General features: G+C 41.8%; 3 protein-coding genes across 4 annotated transcripts; 2 read left to right on the top strand and 1 right to left on the bottom strand.

Moving 5' to 3' along the window:
- Positions 1-469: 469 nt before the first annotated feature.
- Positions 470-2,926, top strand: LOC148427448 (uncharacterized). The gene has a single exon (XM_088408986.1). It carries the CDS (start codon positions 470-472, stop codon positions 2,924-2,926), a length of 2,457 nt encoding a protein of 818 aa, XP_088265112.1.
- Positions 2,927-5,125: 2,199 nt separating this feature from the next.
- hpxb (hemopexin b) lies at positions 5,126-9,829 on the top strand. Its single transcript, XM_088407405.1, has 10 exons — positions 5,126-5,222; positions 5,663-5,688; positions 7,199-7,297; positions 7,435-7,592; positions 7,678-7,831; positions 7,900-8,112; positions 8,204-8,296; positions 8,364-8,494; positions 9,303-9,450; positions 9,522-9,829. Exons 1-10 carry the CDS (start codon positions 5,167-5,169, stop codon positions 9,746-9,748), a joined length of 1,305 nt encoding a protein of 434 aa, XP_088263531.1. The 5' UTR covers positions 5,126-5,166; the 3' UTR covers positions 9,749-9,829.
- Positions 9,830-11,976: 2,147 nt separating this feature from the next.
- On the bottom strand, positions 11,977-18,749 carry LOC148427450 (gap junction alpha-3 protein-like). 2 transcript variants are annotated; one of them, XM_088441674.1, is made up of 4 exons: positions 18,681-18,749; positions 17,192-17,742; positions 16,256-16,529; positions 11,977-16,195 (listed from the first exon to the last, which is right to left on the bottom strand). In XM_088441674.1, exons 1-4 carry the CDS (start codon positions 18,747-18,749, stop codon positions 15,746-15,748), a joined length of 1,344 nt encoding a protein of 447 aa, XP_088297800.1. In that variant the 3' UTR covers positions 11,977-15,745. The 2 variants fall into 2 exon arrangements, with proteins under 2 accessions (XP_088297800.1, XP_088297793.1); XM_088441667.1 differs by having other exon boundaries at positions 11,977-16,529.
- Positions 18,750-19,006: the final 257 nt, after the last annotated feature.

The raw sequence follows: 19,006 nt of genomic DNA on the forward strand, positions 1-19,006 counted from the left end.
TTTCATCAGGTAACAATTTTATTTGGCTACAGGTGTATCAGTTTGGGACAATTAAGTCACCGGAGCACAAACAACGTTGAGGTCTCAGTAGTTTTAGATATCATAATTTCAACCTTTGAGAATGAGGGCAGCGATTATAGAAGAACAAATAATAGTCTCAAGAGAAATTGAATCTTGTGCAGTCCATAATGAGGGATAGAGTTGCAATGCGCCTATGCTGTGCCCCAGTTTTAAAGGGGAAAAAGGTACACGAGCCTACACAAGTTTGACATATCTTTGTATCCAGCTAGGCCAAATGGAAACCATAGAATACCAAGTTCATGTTCAAGACCATGTTATGATTCCCTTTGATAAAATGTCCCAGCCTTTTCCATTCCAATCATTTCTATGATTTTGATCCTACATTTTCTCCTTGTGTCTTCATAGGCAGAAAACGCTAACTGATCAGTGTTGTTTACTGCCAGCCACAATGCTACTACGCTCTCAAGATAGAACACCTCTCCTGGGTTTTTCAGCACTATTAACGCAAAGCATTCCCAAACAAAGACAGCTGGCGTCCGCAGTGCCCCTAAGGGGTACGAAAGAGTCCATATTTACTTGGAATTCTCTTACCTTACCACCTCCCTGGGCAACACAGGCACTCACCCAGTTGGAGCAAGGGGAGAGAGAATTGCAAAGCCTCCGGGACCGCCAACAGGCTGAGGTGGATGAGGTGAACCGGGAGATGGACAATGCAGCGATAGACGCACAGAGGGAAGAGCGTCGCCTTCTTGAAAAGGTTGAGCAGGATCACAGAGAAGCACAACGTCTCCTGAGTCAGGTGAAGAGAGAAAATGCAGCAACAGTGAGGGTCGTGCAGACGCTCATCGATCAGCAACTTCGAAAAATGTGGCATCTGAAGGAGCAGATACAAAAATGGGGGAGTGCAGCCGGGGGTGCCAACAAAAATCAGCTACAAAGAGGGGTAGCAGAGGTCACCCAGCCATGGGAAATCTCCCTTACGATTAAAAGGGTCAACTTCCTACCAACTGAGGCCAGAAATGTATGCTTGGGAGAGGTCAATGTCTATGAGCAAGGGATAACTTACCCCATTGGTGTGTGCGGCATTCAAGGACAGAAGTGTGCATTGCACTCAGGTGACTCAACATTTTCAAATGTCACCCCTCTCGAGATACGTAAAGAACCCTCAACAGTCAAAGGAGGGCAAAGACAAAGATCGGAAGACGGCACAAAGACAAAATGTGTAAACCTGCAAATTGTGCAGAATAGAAGTTCTACAAGTGAGAAGCGCGACTCTCCAATGTCCCCAACACCAAGAAAACGTGGTGCATCAGAATCTCCCCAAGAAGAGGAGATAAACTCTGAGTGCTTAGACACGCATGAACAGGACCTCTTAATTGCGATTCCAGCAGTTTCAAGCCAAGGAGAATCTGAAAGTGATGAATCAGATGGCACATGTCAACAAACTAAAAAGCGCTGCGCTGTCAGGGGAAAGAAAAAGAAAGCCATCGTCCAAACATCTTCTCTAGAAATTGATTCCCTTTCCAGGGACGGTCTTGAATACCTTTTGACGAAAGCTAATTCTTTTTCTCAGAAATCCCTATCCACATCAAACGAAAGGTCAAAGGAAAGTGGAAGCCCTGCATCCCCAGCAGCCAGTGAGGATTTTTCTTTCATGTACCCTGAGAACCAATCCGTCAATGAATCTTTCAAGCAGGAGCACCGGCATTCACTTTCTTCAAAGAAAATCTCCGGTAGGCAAAGCCCTCTGAGCCAAGGCCACTATGGAGCCATCAGAAAAGTCAACAGAATGTGCCTGGTAGCTGAACCAAATCTTGAACAACTCCAGGAACGTGGTTCAGAGTCGGAACCAGAAAGCAATACTACAAATACCAGAACCCAGACTTCTGGAAGAAAGGTTTTTGGTTTGAATCCTGTTAATCAATCTCTGTCCATGCCAGACGTAGAAAGTGAGGAATCTCAGCGATACAAAATTGGAAACAAAGACAACAAAGTGGCAGCTTTGAGGGACTTGGAAGAAGGGGGTGGTTCAACGGCACTCGATGCAGCTTGTTTGGTGAAACAATTTGGAAAACAAGGATCGGGCCGCACTGATTTCAACCTGCCAAGCGGTATACATGCAACTGTTAAAGGTCAGCTGTTTGTGGTGGATTGCGGAAATGCGCGGATACAAGTGACCGACCTCCAGAGGAACATTGTGCAGCAGGTGTCCCCTTCTGGATCAGAGCGACCTTCCCGTATTTGCAATTATTTTGACGTGGCCGTCAACTCAAAAGGCCTCATTGCTCTGACCTGTGCCGCCCAACGAGCAGTGTTAGTCTTCAACCGCCATGGACGCCTCCTGCAGACATTTGGAGGAACAGTAACCAGTTCCACCAATGAAGAACTGGAAGCTCCTCGTGGAGTGACTGTGAACCGGCAAGATGATTTCTTGGTTGCTGACATCAAGCGCGGCACCCTTACAGCCTTGAAGCTCGATGCCAAAACCGGAGCCAGGCTAGCGCGTACTGTTATCTCTGGTTATCACAGGCCATACCTGGTGGCCGCCTGTCTGACAACTGGGCTCGTGGCGCTGTCAGAAAGAGGCAACGACTCCGGCCGTGTGCCATGTATACGCGTTCTGGAGCCTGGGTGGAGTACAATACGAGTTTTGGGGGTCTGCGCCGGCCTCGGCCCTGTCCTATCCTGCCCTTGGGGCCTGTGTATCGACAGCAATGGGGACGTTCTGGTGACAGACTGGGGAAAGCGGCACCATCGGGTTCTTCTCTACCCGTCCAAAGGTGTCGGCTGGCCGCTAGTGACTGATCATTTGAACAGCCCAAGAGGTCTAGCGCTGCTCCCTGACGGCCACATGGTGGTGTCGGACAGCATGAATCATTCCATCAAGATCTATCGTTACAAATGACCACGAGACTAGTAAGAAACCTTTAAAGGTTTTTGGGGAAAAAAACTTTTGATGAAATTGATGATTACATGTATAGTAGTACAGCATAAAATACTAAAATCAGTATAATTAGCTTAGACTGTTTACTTGGTGGTATGGTGGCAGACTGGGTAGCACGTCCACCTCACATCCGGAGGCCGTGAGTTTGCTTCCAGCTCTGACCTCCGTCTGTAGCGTTTGCATGTTGTCCCTGTGCCCACGTACGTAAGCTTTGGTTATTTCCTTCCACATTGCAAAAGTGTGCTGTGTATACATATTAGACACTCTAAAGTCGTGTCAATACTGATGTCATTGACTAGGTTTTATTTTCCTTTATGTTATTTTACTCGGCTTTACAAAAAACAAACAAACAAAAAAACAAAAACAAAAGAACATTGCATCTCCATCATCACTACCAGGGAGCCCCTCCTCATCTCTCCAGTGACACCGTTTTAAAAGTGACTGTAAGTTACAATGCTTGTTTTGTGGGCATTTTGGAATAAGGCGTCATTGAAGGTTGAAGCGAAAGCATTATCATTCTTTTTCGTCATTAATTGTGGCTGTTTTCAGGGTGGTTTGCACTGCCCCACATCGAATCTGTCTCACACCAATCATTGGCCTAAGTATTATTTGTCACGTATTGAAACCGGTCTACCTTTTTAGGGAAATGCAAACCAGTTGGAACAAAAAAAGCAAGTAAAGTAGTGTAATGCAGTGGTTCTCAAAGCGGGGTCCGCAGACCCCCGGGGGTCCTTGGGCAGATTGCAGGGGGCCTGTGATATCATTTGTCTTATTAATAAAATTATATATATATATATATATATATATATATATATATATATATATATATATATATATATATATTTGTGTTAATTTAATTGTATTTTATGTTGAGAGAGTAATCATGACTGTCAATAAAGCAATCAATTCAACCTGTTTAATTTATCATTTAAAAAAGTAATATCTTTTCAATTTGTCTGTTTTTGAAATAATAGGCAGCAACCGGTTTGAGGGAAAGTAACCAAGTTTGTTAGAAGGAGGCATGCAATTTGCCATTTTTATTATCTAAACTTCAGCATAATTGAAAAGAGACAAATATAATTGTTGCCATATTTAATCTGTTGGTGATAAAAAGGGCACTTATTTTTTACTTAAATTCTTTTTTTTTGTTTTGTTTGCGCAAACATTTGCCATGGGGGTCTTTGGCAGACACATATGACTCATGTCACTTTTATTCTGCTTACACACAACACTGCCGATCGTGGCAACTCCTGAGCATTGAAATGAATGCTTTCTCTATAAATGTCATCCGCCACTGCTACAACTACAACACTCGAAGGAACGTGACCAAATGGATATGACATAAAGAAAACAGAATATGGACAATATTTAGGAATGATAAATAACAAATAAAATGGACTTATATTATCATTATGATCAAATATAATTATGTTAGGCCGCCACAGGAGGCCTTGCTGGCTTTGATGGCCTACCACTGGTAATAATAAAACTTTGAATAAGAATAGCCTTTGCACTCGTTGTTTTCCCCGTTCTTCTAATCTTATCAGGTAACACAGTACAAACGATTAATCAATCACATACCCACCGAAAGTAAAACTTTGACCAAATCCACGTGACACACTCTAATTAGTTATTGCATAGCTCAGGGCCCAAACGCAGGAAAGTAGGGAATGCATGTGGAAACGCAAGATACAAGTTGACACAAACTTGGCAAAAAAAAGGTGACCTATTAATAAAAGGTCAATGAAGCAAGGGAGTGAAAAAAACGAGGAAACCAAACACAAGCCAAAAGACGAGACATCGAGGACCAACTGGACACAAGGCCAAATGACGAGACAACGAGGACCACCTGAACAAGGCGCAAATAGCTGTGGGAGCCAAACGGAAGACAGACAGGTAGAAACAATAGACCTAACAAAAAGAACAAGCTACCAACCTCATGAAAACAGGACAACATGAGAAAAATACTCAACATAAGAATTCAGAACCAAGTACAAATCACAACAAACAATAATATGACTAGTATGACTAATGAGGTCAAAAACCCCACCAAAGTCATCAGAGCTGTAAATGACCGTCCGTGACCGGCACTGCATGTTGAAACATCTGTTTGCATATGTGAGTCATGAGCATGTCAGCCCAGACGCACAGTCCCGAGTATAAAAGCCTGCCTGGTGGCCATCCCATCAAGGTCAGTTAGCATGAAGCTGCTCACAACTTTCTACTTGGGCCTTGTGCTCGGCCTCGGTGCATCAGCGTAAGTCTTTAACGAATTGACATTCGATACACTGTGCCTCAATCTGCAATGTCGGAATATTATATAGCTTCAACTTGACTGCTGTGATACTTTGAGTTCAGTTCTTTTTACTCCTACAGTATGTACATTCAGGCTACTTAAGGGAAAGCAAACCAGTATCATCATTCTGCAACTTTTTGGTTTTTGTTTTGAAACGAACTACTGTTATTTGCCGTTTTAGGGTTAGGGTTCCTTTTTTCTATAGCAATGCATTTGGTCAATCAGTGGACTTGCAGATTTCAAAACTTTGTTTACAAAGTTGTTCGATTGAACCAACAGGAGTGTGTACTGTTGACTCATGCAGGGTGCTGACTCATCGTGCTTCAACTTAAATTGTAAACTTTAAGAGCATGAATTCAAAATTTTGAAACTAATACTTTTGTGTTTTTGGTCTTTGACAGGCCCCTTGCAGATGTCACCAATGAAGGTGGGATTTTTTTTTTTTTAATCCTGTTTATTTGATAAAATTTGAGGTTTGGATGGTGAACAGTTGGCAGGTGGATCTTGTACACATTTACCTTTTCTATGGGAGTTATGATACATTAAATGGATGAACTTCTTTTGGAGGGGAACTTAAAAGCAGAGTCAGTAAATTTAGTTCCTGATTTTAATCTGTCGATGTATTCGTCCCACCTGTCGTTTGTGATCGGCTTCTGACGCGCAGTTGCGTCGAATAACTTCGCCGAGGTGTGGTTTGATCACGTGACGTATGGCGTTGGGCACTCCAGTGACAAGAATGTTCTTCGAATCGACGGATGGGTTTGTTTCATTTCGAGTTGGCGGGCACAAATGTGCACCGGGATGGGCGTCCTTAATTTTGGGCGTTCATTTTAAATGTTTTTCATTCAGAGTAAAGGAGTTGGTCAGTAATGCGATTGCCTGTTCATTTCGTTTCCTGATTGATTGCATATTAAGATAGATAACGTACTGTATTTTGATATTTATTGATAAATCAGAAAGGTAGATTATTTTTACGGATATTGATGGGTAGATAAACAGATAAATATCTTGATAGATATGTATACAATTACCAATAAACCATACAAGATACTATGCCCAATCCGATAGTATAACATGTATTTACAATCACCCCATGTGAAAAGACATCGGTGTCTATTTGTTGAGCGCATCTCATGAATGTAATAGCAAAATGTAAATGTCCCATCCTACATTAGGTGAAGAGGTACCTTGGATTATATATAGGAATAACAAAAGACGATCACATTTTCAGAAATTATTGTTGGCATTGCTAGTTTTATTATTATTGTCAACTACAAACCATGCAATTATCTAGTATAGTCAAACAGGTATGTGCAGGGAAAATCAAATCCCAAACAATCCGTAAATGCTTGGATTGTGTTGTGCATTTAAATAGGTAAACTGTGGAGAAAAAAAAAGAAGTCATATGACTATTCAATGTGACTGTTGCGCTTCATTTAATGACCAGGAGATGCCCTCCTTAAACTGTGTCATTGAAACGCCGAGCAATGAACCAGCGATATCGAGAAGATTCATAGTCCAAATCCACTCATCTCAAATTTACCAGATTCTACCATTGCACTGTAGAATCCCGATTTTAAATAATGTAAGTATATAATCCCTCCTTCCACGTTGTTTCACCAATTTAAACAAAAAGAAAAACTCATTCAGGCAATTCAGTTAATCCATTGGTCAGATTTCCATATTGTCACAGTCAAAAAAAAAAAAAAAATCCTAAATGAAGAGGAATTTTACACATTTAGCTCCTACTCGCTCTGCTCTATCTCACAGAATACAGTTCAACAATTCAATAAAAGATTTTACATAGAAATAACATTTACTGCTGAATTAAATATCGTCCAAAATGTATGGGTTCAATGCAAAAAGATGAAGCCTGACCTTTTGGAGTGTCTGAAGACTTCACTCTTTGTGTCTGCATTTCCATTGCTATCATAAAGATGGAGGCGTCCAAGATGCAACCCTGCCAGACAGATGTGATGGGATAGAGTTCGATGCTATCACCCCAGATGAGAAAGGAAACACTATTTTCTTCAAAGGTAAACTGTACTAAAGTTCATCTAACATGACGTACATTTACTTGCGTCAAGACCATGTTGTTTGAATTGCACCAATTCATTTCTGTTCAACATGCATATTTTAATTTGCTGACACTATTGTGATTTATTCCTTGTAGGTGCCCACCTGTGGAATGGGTTCCACGGTCCAGCGCAGCTCTCCAATGAATTATTCAAAGAACTTGATGACGATCATCACATTGGCCACGTGGACGCTGCTTTTCGCATGCACAACCCAGAGAAGCAAGATGATCACGATCACGTGTATTTCTTCCTGGTATGAGCACAACCTTCCTTTGGTGACATGAGTTACTGTATATTTATAGAGGCAGTGTGACAAAGGCATCCATTTTTTCTTCCAGGATGACAAGGTGTTTAGTTACTATAATCAGTCTCTGGAGACCGGGTATCCGAAATCGATACAGGAGGAATTTTCTGGAGTCCCCTCTCACCTTGACGCAGCTGTAGAGTGTCCAAAAGGAGAGTGTGCGGCCAACTCTGTTCTGTTCTTCAAGGGTATGCTGGTTTTCACTGGGAAAAATGCAGAATCTCAAAAAGCGCAATGACTCATCATGTCGTCACAGGTCACGACGTTCATGTTTATGATATTGACACAAAGGTGGTCAAAACGAAGACGTGGTCCCACTTGCCCGTGTGCACGTCTGCTTTACGCTGGCTGGAGCATTACTATTGCTTCCATGGTCACAACTTCACCAAATTTAACCCGGTCTCAGGAGAGGTGAGCGGTGATTACCCAAAGGATGCCCGTAATTACTTCATGAAGTGTCCCAACTTTGGTGAGCTGATCAAACGTTATTCCAAAATTAGCTTTTTCGAACATTTTAATTGGCAATGAGAGTCATTTTTATTCTGTGTGCGGGCTCCCAGGCCACGGAGGCGATTATGAAATCCCTAAATGCAGCGAAGTCAAAATAGATGCCATCACTACGGACGACCAAGGCAAAAAGTATTTTTTTGCAGGTAAAGGTACTTTGATCTCACTATAACTTCAAACACATGCCATGTTCAAGTTTTCTTTCCTGCAAAGGACCAATCTACATGCGTCTGGACAGCCATCGTGATGGTCTTCACGCCTTCCGGATAACAATGCGTTGGAAGGAGCTGACCAATGGGGTGGATGCTGTCTTCTCATATGCAGATAAACTCTACATGATTAAGGTAGGCCTTGTCTAAACTCCACCTGCAGTCATGGCGCAATAGGTTGTCATCATCCAAGTCATGATAATCCACAAAGTTGAATCAAGCAACTGGACCGTTCTTGCCTGTTGAAGACGGTTCACCTTTCATTTAGGTCTTTTTATTTATTAAATCAAATTGAGGGAGGCCGGTGAGGGCAGGGGCAGCATGGTGTCAGACTGGATAGCATGCCTGCCTCACAGTTCTGAGGTGGTGGTTTTCCCTGGTTCAATTCCAGCTCACCCTGGTTTTCCTGTACGGAGTTTGCATATTCTCTCCATGCTCGCGTGGGTCTTCTCCAGACACTCTTGTCACATGCCACATTCCAAGGGTCGCTGGCACGCTGTAGGAGGGGTAAACCCTGAGCTGGTTGCTAGCCAGGGCACACAAAAAAGAACAACCATTCTCACTCACAAACACACCTACGGGCAATTGAGAACATCCAGTATATCTGCCATGCATGTTTTTGGAATGTGGGAGGAAACTGGATAACCTGGAGAAAATCCATGCAACATGAGAACATGCAAACTCAGCGCAGCAAGGCCGGAAGAGAACCCAGAGACCTCCACGTGTGAGGTAATCATCCTAACTATTCTGCCACGTCAATGTCAACGTAATTAAGTCGTTTTCTCGCGCCCTGAATTGGCAATTGAATTTGATCTCATTGTAATCAGTTGTTGTTTTTGTTTTGTTTTGTTTTTTGCCAACAAAGGCTAAACAATTTCAAGAAAAAAAGCAATTTTATTTGATAGCTGTACACAGTGACTAAGGGGAAATTCTTCACATGCAGGATGATCAAGTGTATATCTATAAAATGGACGCAGACAACACCCTCATCGAAGGCTACCCTAAATCTACCAAGGAAGAGTTAGGCATCGAGGGAACGGTAGATGCAGCTTTTCTGTGTGACGACGAACATATTGTTCACATCATCCAAGGTAAATCTGTTGGATTTGACAAATATACTTCTATCAAGCAACGCATTAACTTTTCATTTGACTAATTTCAGGAAAGAAGATGTCTGACATTGACCTGTCGGCCACTCCAAGAACAGTGACCAAAGACTACCCCCTCCCTTTTTCTGATGTTGATGCTGCTTTATGTGGTCCAAAGGGAGTTCATGTATTCAAAGGCCCGACTTACTACGAATATGAGAGTGCCTTTACCCTCGCTATGGCCAGGATAGCACCTGTGGCTGCAAATATTACCCGCACTATGATGGGGTGTCAGGAATAGATACAATTTCAGGTCAATATCAATATCCGGACATGTGAATAATTTGGTTTGGGTGAATAAATATTTGTCAAAGGTCCTGGAGATTCTGGTTTATGCTTCTCATTTCTGTTGTCAATCCAAGGCCAATCACCACGGATAACATAAAAAAGCCACAATTCAAATAAAATACATAAATGATTCACTGGTAACCAGTCCTCTAGTACAAAGCACGCTGGGATAGGCTTTAGCTGGTTGCGACTTTCAACAGGACAAGCTGCACCGTAAGTGGATCGTTCCAGAATCAAAGGATCATTTGGGTGTGGACAATTAAAAAAAAAAAAAAAAAACAAGAACTGAACATTTTAGATTTTATTTGTTACATTTTCATGAAAAACAATTAACAATTTTTTTTAATTGGCTCAACCAACTTTTGAATATTAAAACATAAATATTTGCTCATTACATACCTTTTTTTAACCCTCAGATGATGATAAACAAATAGAAGCAAAGGGAATTTTTGTAGCTCCTAACCCTTCCAGAGATTGAAGACTTGCCTTAGTACCTTTGTCAAATTTGAGACAAGAAATTCAAATTTTACAGTATAAAAAAAATAGCTACCAAGTGTTCCTATTGGTTTTCATTTTGTCATCTGGCCATAGAAATCAAGTTGGTGGAAAAAAAGCATGATGTGAGCCCTCTAAATTAAAACTAAGTACTCAGTAAACTTATGCCTGAGGATGTTCTCAGCAAAGAACATTTTTCTCAGTATTTTTTCAGTTCAAATGTCAATACTATTAGGCCCATTGTATCTTCAAACAAAAATCTAGTCCACAATTGCATTACCACATTTGGAATTTGGTGATGTTAAAACTCTGATATAATGGCCGCTGACCTGATTAAATGCTTCTTAAATGATGAATGCTGAATATTTTCCCTATGTTCTTCTCTTTTCACTTCCTGATTCACAAATGACAGTTCATTGTCAGAATACAAAGTTGAAACTGTCAGTACCTGTATGGATAGGTCAAAAGTACGACATTTTTAAAGTATAAAACTATACCAAATCAGTCAATCTATTCTGTTTGTCAAATAGCTTCAAATCGATTTCTTTCTCAGCGTGGGTTTCATGGACACTGTGCAGTATAAAAACCACAGACAATGCAATAATAAATGGTATTACAGCGACTTTGTAGATTTTTTTGCAAAATTATTGTAACACAACTGGTGTATTATAATGCATTCACATTTCACATTGAAATTATTTACTAAACTTCAGTGTGAAATGCAAATATATTACAATGCACTAGCATTGTAATGAATCACTTTCAATGAAGTGTGCATTTTTATAGCTTTTCTACCACCAAAATAGATTATCAAAATTACTTTGGCTTAGCTAGGTAAACAATATGCACCCAACAATGTCCCTCCCTACAGTTATATCGATTTTGGGTAATTGATCTCAAATGTAGTCAAACGCTGATGTATTGTTTAATATTGTGCTGGCATTACTTTCAAATATTGCCCATTCATTACCTTTAATCAGTATTTTTGAAGCGTTTTCAATCATTCAAAGAGAATGCGTCGTTCAATTCGTTCAAGTTTTTTTTTTTTTTTTCCCCATCGTGTTTCACACCGGGAGATTGCCTCACTCTGTTGCAATGCTCACCAGAAGGCTTTGACCAAATATGAAAGATATGCGTGGTCTCCTGGACGAACGTGGTATTACATCTAAAAGGCAGGCTGAATTTTTAACCGTACATTTAATGTGGGTTACTGGATGATTTATGGTTTTATGAAAGAAATGTTATGAAGTGTTATGTCCATGGTTTACAGAATATATCATAGCTAATACTTTCCAGAATCTCGCATTGGTAAAAGTTAAAGAATGAGCTCAACATTCAGTGCAACTGCAGCCTACAAGAGTCCAGAGGTCATGCTGGCGTTAGCACGCATTCAAGGCCCTTTCACTCCCTCCACACTTTTTGTTCAATTAAAATCCCTGTGACTTTCACTAACAATAAAGGGAGTGCTGGCCTCAGCATGCTTCACACTCACGGACAGACAAACCACGCACACGTACGCCCACCAAAGTGTTTGAGCCACGCAAAATGTCAACCGATAACAAATGAAACAGATGGGCAACGGTACAAAATAAGTTTATTTTTTTTCCACATGTGAGGTAAATGAACATTTACAAAAACATGTTCTTCAACAAAATGTCATATAGAAATATTTTCTCTCACTCACGCACGCATACACACAGACACACACACAGTGTGGATTAAAAGCAGGGTTTGCCCCTACTAACAGTTTTTGCCATGGAAGTCCCACAGGCGCATGTGTTTATGCTGGAAGTCTCATGACCCATACACATATAACAAAATAAAAAACAGTCACTTTAGATGAATTTCTCCATCATTGCAAATGTCATTTCTAAAGTCTCCTAAGACAAATCTTCATGTTTGTATTAGCGTCATCATACCCTAATTATAGCGGGCTACAAAGTCAATGTGCAATCCTTTATTAAAGGTTAGAAAACAGCTCGCTAACATTTAGTCAAATGAGCCCAGTTTAGAGACAAACAGTGTGTCTTTATTTGATGAACTGTAATTTCAAAGTGCTGGGAGAACAGAATCTTGTGGTTTCATTCATTGTGGAAGGAGATCCCTTCATGTCACCCCCAACCATGACAGTCTGCATAAAAGGGAGAGTGATAAGGCAGCCAGCAAGTTATCTAGCTAGAGATCTCATCTCACTGTACAGTGTTGTAATTGAAACTGTGTGAGACAGGCAGGAATTTGTGACAGGGACAGGAAAATAACAAAAAAAATCCACAAAGGATATCTGGTAAAAAAAAAAAAAAAAGAAAAGAAAAAAAGATCACATCCTCTGCCGCCACCCCCCAAACCCCAAAAAGTCACAATGATAATCTACACCTAATCTATAAAATGAAACTCGTCCTATACAGAATAGCTAGGAGGAAGTCCACAGTTCCGTAACACACTGCAAACACAAGCATCAGAAAGAAGATGTACAACAAATCCTTCAACCAAAACATCTCATTTGGGTTTGGACCCTCAAGATGCTCAGCTTCATCGCTCAGTCTAGAACATTTGTTTTTATGACCTACAGTATGACCTTTGGAGATGTTTGTGGTTGTTACCAACGTCTTCAAATGGTAGGAAAAAAAACATCTCTAAACGGAACCGGAAACCGTTGAAAAAAAAAGTAATTCTGCATCGCACGCTGAGTGTCCTACAATAGCCTCCACTTCTTATTTATACTGTATACTGTATTTATATTTGACCCTGATGTAACAGCAGAGATGTCTTTGTGTCAACACTGAAACAATATTGATGAAAACGTACACACAAATCTAACATATCAATAAAAACAAACAAAAGTGCAAACCTGTCTTCGTGTCCCTCCCAGCAAGGACACAAAAGACAACTGAAGATGCCATACTGCTTCCTCTAAGCTCCCAAACTTAATTAGTCCAAACATCATCATCGTCATCATCATCGTTACTACAACTCCTCGGTCACGTTAGCATGTATAATAACAGAAGAAGTGATGTATTTGCATTGGACAAGTGACTAAAAAGGCATACACATTTGATCTACTCGCAATTATGAATTTTTAACAAGCTCGCCTTTTTTTAAGCGTGACAGGTTGGCCAACTAATTAGGAAAATAAATCGGCAAGGAGCTGCTTGCTGCTTTTATGAGATGTGTCAGAAAACTTCCAGGGCTGCTAATCATTAAAACTATATTTCAGACCCTAAATGAGAAACTATGAACTTTCCCCCTCACCGTGGGTCACACGATGAACCAACTAGTCCTGGCTAAGATGCGTCATTAACTTCATCCAGTGCGTGAGAAGAGGTGAAAGTTGTCCTGACACAACTGTCACCTGCTGAAAATGCTCCAGGCATCTGAGAGTTCCCACTTATAAAAACTTTGCCATGTAGGAGCATCTTAAACCTTCTCACATGATTTGGACCTCTATTTTTTTTTTTTTTTACCCATGCCAGTCCATAGTGCAAAACAAAATGTTGGATGAGCAGACACACACAAAGCAGCGTATTTACTGTATCTTAAATAGATAGTTTGTGCTGTTGTGGGTATGAGCACAGCTGACCTCATTTCATCAAAGTGGTTCCATTTTTTGATAAGGGGATCCGATAAGAGGCTACTAGAGCGTAGCCATTGTCAGCATGTTGAATGGGGTCGGCCCTGTCGGAACAATCTTCCCTCTGATTGGCTGTTTAGCTAGCGAATTTGCGCACAAGATGAGACTAGAACCAGAAGTGACGGACACGTAAAAAAGAAGCGTGAAAAGTCAGATGGTACATAGTAGTTGCCGTCTGCCAATCTGCCTAATAGGCCGACGCTGCAGGGGGTTATAACATCCCATCGTCGAGACGTTACCTACTTGCTTTACTGTGTAGTCATGTTGATGCAAGCTTATTCATTTAGACGGACTCCTGCCACCAAACTGTAATCCCACCAAGTATATCTTGAAGGATCTTGAGGGGGAAGCTTTTGTGACACTAGTCCTGGAACCTTTTAAATACAAATTTTAATGTGTACTACAGATTAGAATACGGAGTCATGATAATCCCCTGGCGACATTCAAGAACCTTTGAGAAAAGACACAAATTAGGCCCAATTATATGGATTCTTGTATCCCTTTACCTTGTTTTAGCTTAGCATCAACTGATACTCTATGTCCAGAATATGTCTTCTGCATATGGATTGTTTTTGGCGGGGGTCACAAAAGAACTGCTTTTGATATTGGGACAAACACGAAACCCGGTTTCAAGATTTATCGTCAATTCTCAACAGGGCAAATCTCACAGGTGTGAAGCTTTATCCAGGATGAGACAGCAAGATTAATACAATCGGATATCCAGAAAAAACAAATCCCTCAATGTTTGTGATGTGAAGGTTACAATAAACATGCAAACCTCCCTTGGCAACACTTTTAGCTGTAAGCTAACATTACGATGTCGTAGCTACAGGCTGCGCAAGATGTTGTACATTTTTTGCGCATAACATAATCTTACACATTCTGTGTATCAAATGTTACAATGCCAAATATTAAGACTAATAACCCAACTCCTCTGCACCTGCCAACATGATAACAACATTTTGAATGTGGAGCTCACAGCCATCCTGTGCTTTCTATATCCCAATGTGCTGCTCCTCCCGGTCTTTGTTTTTTTTTGTTGTTGTTGTTTTTTTTTGCTACAATCTCGGAATAGATTATGTGAAGGAGCTCTCAGTCATATATTAAATGTAAAATATTGACTAGGATTCTGTCTCCTCTTTTTTTTACATTACTGTTAAGAATTATTTACCTCCAACAAAGAGGTTACGTTTTGATTGTTGCAGTAGTGCACAAATATTAATCCTTTCCACACAGTACCTTGTGTAGAGGCTGGGAGTGGGTCAAGGAGGAAGGCATTAAATATCAGTGCAGATCTGGCTAAAGATGCAGATTTTTTCATGCATTTTCAATATCGAAGGTGTTTGTCCATGAAGATACAATGAAACCCCTTGTGAGTAATTGACTGCCGCCCTAAAGAGATTTGTAATTGCCTGTAAAGTACATGCCACAAGATGTGACAAAGCACTATTAATGTCCGTAGGAAACTCTTTCACTCAGGTCAGCATAATTCCTTGGAACTGAAATGCCGCAAGACGGAATCATGGTACTACAGCTGTCTAAATGAAACCCCTCAATTTACTTTGACATAGCTTTCTTCACCAAGAGGCTACAAGATGGCACCATGTGATGTGAATAACGGAGGACAGGCTCCCTCCAATGAAAGTGAATTTGTGTATTAGCGGGGCTTCACCATCGGATCCTTTGGCCTTGGCGGTGGTCCGCTCTCTTGGCGCCATTTTAGATTTAAATGTTCAAGGTCATTTATTCGGTTTATCTTGATGTTGACGACTGATGGGCACCTTTTTGTATCCACATGAAAGCAGGATTTTGTTCAGGTCGCGGCGATTACACGGATAAATCGTCAGGCCGAGCCCTGGCGCCGCTGCTCTCGCTCACCCGTCTCCGCTTCTGCGTGTCAGGGGGTTGATGCATTTCCGCCTTGGTGACCACAGTGAAGTCGTCACCCCCCTTCGCTTTCTCCTCACTTGCCAAAGCCTCCTCCAGTGAGAGGAGGTAGAGGCGAGCGTGGCAGGGGAGGGTCGGAAAAGTGGAGTGTTGCGACTCTGGCGGAGGGGCCGCAATGGTCTCCTCCGGATGGGAGGAGGACGAAGAGATCCGAGGTGAGGGAGGTGGGTAGGAGCTGGAGGAGTTTTTTCCATCCGCGTCCTGTAGCTCCAACGTCATGTTGCTCCAGTTCTGCTTCTCTTCCGTCAGTTGTCTGTGGACTCCGCCATATAAGGAAGCGGGCAACGACTGCAACAGCAGGTCATCTGGGTGGAGCAACGTGCGATCCATCTTGACAGAACCAGTCGCCATATCAGGACTCAAGGAGATCACCTCGGCGGGACTGTCGGCACCCCCCTCGGCCGCGCTGCCCCCGACCACACTCACGCTGGCGTATGTGGGCAAACAGTCGAGTGCGGGTGGACTGACCTCGTCAGGAAGCGTCTTGGCCTCTCTGGCTCGTACAGCGCCCAGCAGCAGGGACTCGTTGTCAGCTGTAAACTCATTAGTGACGCTCTGTTTGACTTTTTTCCAGCCCAGGTGGTAGATTTCTAGCAGGTTGAGGACCAAAGAAACGCAAGCCACCGCCAGCATGAAGATGATAAATATCGTTTTTTCCGTTGGCCTGCGGGAACACACGGTGAAGAACGGTAATCAGGGCACCGGTGAAAAAAATCACAAAAGTCACTGACCGTGTGCCCAGCTTTGGTCAACATCATACACAGGTATGTAGCTGTAGCGATGCTGTGCTTCTACAAAGCAGTTATGCTTGCCTACAGGGCAGTTGTAACCAGGACTCATAAATGCTATCAAATGCATCTTAAAGGCAGACGCAATAACATAATACCAGTTGCACTTGAAAACATAAATCATCATACTAACTAATATTTATGTAGCGCCAAACTTAGCATAGCATCCTGAACAGATAACTGGTAGCTACGACAATGTGTGTATGTGTATGTATGTATGTATAATTGCAAGCGTTTGTATGTGCGAGTATGTATGTGAGTATGTCTGTATGAATGGTATGTATGTAGGTAACAACGTTTTTACTACAGTACATCTATATGAGCCTGATAAAAATGTGAATTTCATAGTGAAAAATGTGATTTGCCATGCGAAATATACATTTCCACCAAATTGCCAATCTTTATCCAGAAGGAATTTGGCTTCTACTAAATGAATTCACTCTATAGAAATTTGCCATGGTTTGATTGTACTTGATCATAGTAAAGAAATCTAGGTTGATGCAAAGGTCCTATGGACGGTATTCACTAAAGAACTGACCTTGATATGAAGCAGTCCACGGTGTTGGGACAGGGCCAGCGGCGGCATTTATAGAGCGGCCTCAATTGGAAGCCATAGAGGAAATACTGTCCAAGGATGAAGCCCACCTCAAACACAGTCTTGAAAATGATGTTGAAGATGTAGGTCCTCAGTAACGCCCCACGGATGCGGATTTTGCCGTGCTCATCGCGGATCGGAGGTTTCTCCTTTTTCCAACTGCCCCCTCCGTCACCATTGTGGTAAAGGGGGTCGTGGTCCTCCAAATGCCGACCCAACTTCCTGTTCTCATCTTCCCGCTCCCTCCTCTTCTCTTCCATGCGCACAATGTGCAGCACGTGCCCCAAGTAGATGAGGGTTGGCGTGGACACAAAGATGATCTGTAGCACCCAGAAGCGCATGTGGGAGATGGGAAAGGCCTCGTCGTAGCAGACGTTCTCGCAACCGGGCTGCTGCGTGTTGCAAGTAAAATCAGATTGCTCGTCACCCCACACTTCTTCGGCCGCTGCGCCCAACACCAAGATGCGAAAGATGAAGAGGACAGTCAGCCAAACCTTGGGAGATAAGACCACAGGGATTGAGGAACACGGAAGAAGTAAAGAAGGACACCTTTGAATGTGTCATATAAAGGGATAAATATACAGTGGAGATCGAAAGCTTGGGCACTTCAGGTTAAAAAAAAAAAGATCTATTTATGTGCAGGGGGAAGCCAAGGAGGGATGGAAAATTTTCCGAAAGGCAACAAATTGGGGGTGAGACATTCTTAAAAAGTGTCCTAAAATGTCAACTTTTGTTTTCATCCGTTTACCCTTTCAAAATAACAAAACTATGTAAATAACCCAAATTACGAGTCGTATGCACGCACACTGACCGCCAAGTTTGAATTTTGTAATTGCTTTTGATGCCGTAAAGCGGGAAAAATTGGAGGAAAGAGGGGATGAAAAAAGTTAATATTCCACTTCGTGACGTGAAAAAATCGTAAGCCGGGGACACCATAACACGGGGGTCCACTGTATTGTCTTCGTGGATGAGTCATCAGAGGAAAACCTTTTCAACGGCCTCACCGCAAAAATCAGCGTTTAAGATTGACAAACAACACTTGGGCAAACCTGATGCATTTTGGAAACAAGCTCTTTCGACTGACAAGGTTAGGAAGTTTTTGGCGGGAATGAGTCAAGGTACCTTTGGAGAAAACAGGCCATAGAACTGAACGAAAACTATCTCCGTCCTATTGTTATGCAGTGGGCGGCTCAATCTTGCTTTGGGGTTCAAATTAAAATGTCATTTTGGAGTAAATATTAGCAAGATGTCTCATCTATAATTTGAGGCCTTTTAGAGATGTTTCCAACTTCCCTTGGCTTCTTAATGCACATTGATTTTTTTTAAAATTTTTTTTACCTTGTGTGATCCCTACAGTAGTTTTGAATGTTGGATAACAAAGTGTGATTATGTAAAAAAGAGACAAATCGCGTTCAAGCCATCAGTCAGTTACCTTTCCTATCACAGTGGAGTGTTCCTGAGCATTCTCCAGCAGTCGCCCCAGAAAGCTCCAGTCACCCATGCTTTCCTCACTTTTTTTAACCTGGAGAGAAATGAGTCTATGGTCAGGACAGGGGTTCAACACTTGCAAAATGTTTGTAGTCTATGCTAATAAGCAATATGTAAAAACACACAAGAAATTTGTCTCTGGTTGTTTGAGCCGCACTAGTATTACAGCAACTTTGACAAAGCGATACAAGGATACAATTAGTGCGGAAGCACTGAACAATGACAGTCTGCGCAAATGATGCTGAGAGTTGCCAAGCAAACACAAAGGTG

Source organism: Hippichthys cyanospilos, chromosome 2 (genome assembly GCF_059441005.1).
Source record: "Hippichthys cyanospilos isolate Australia breed blue-spotted pipefish chromosome 2, RoL_Hcya_1.0, whole genome shotgun sequence".
NCBI classification, from domain to species: domain Eukaryota; kingdom Metazoa; phylum Chordata; class Actinopteri; order Syngnathiformes; family Syngnathidae; genus Hippichthys; species Hippichthys cyanospilos.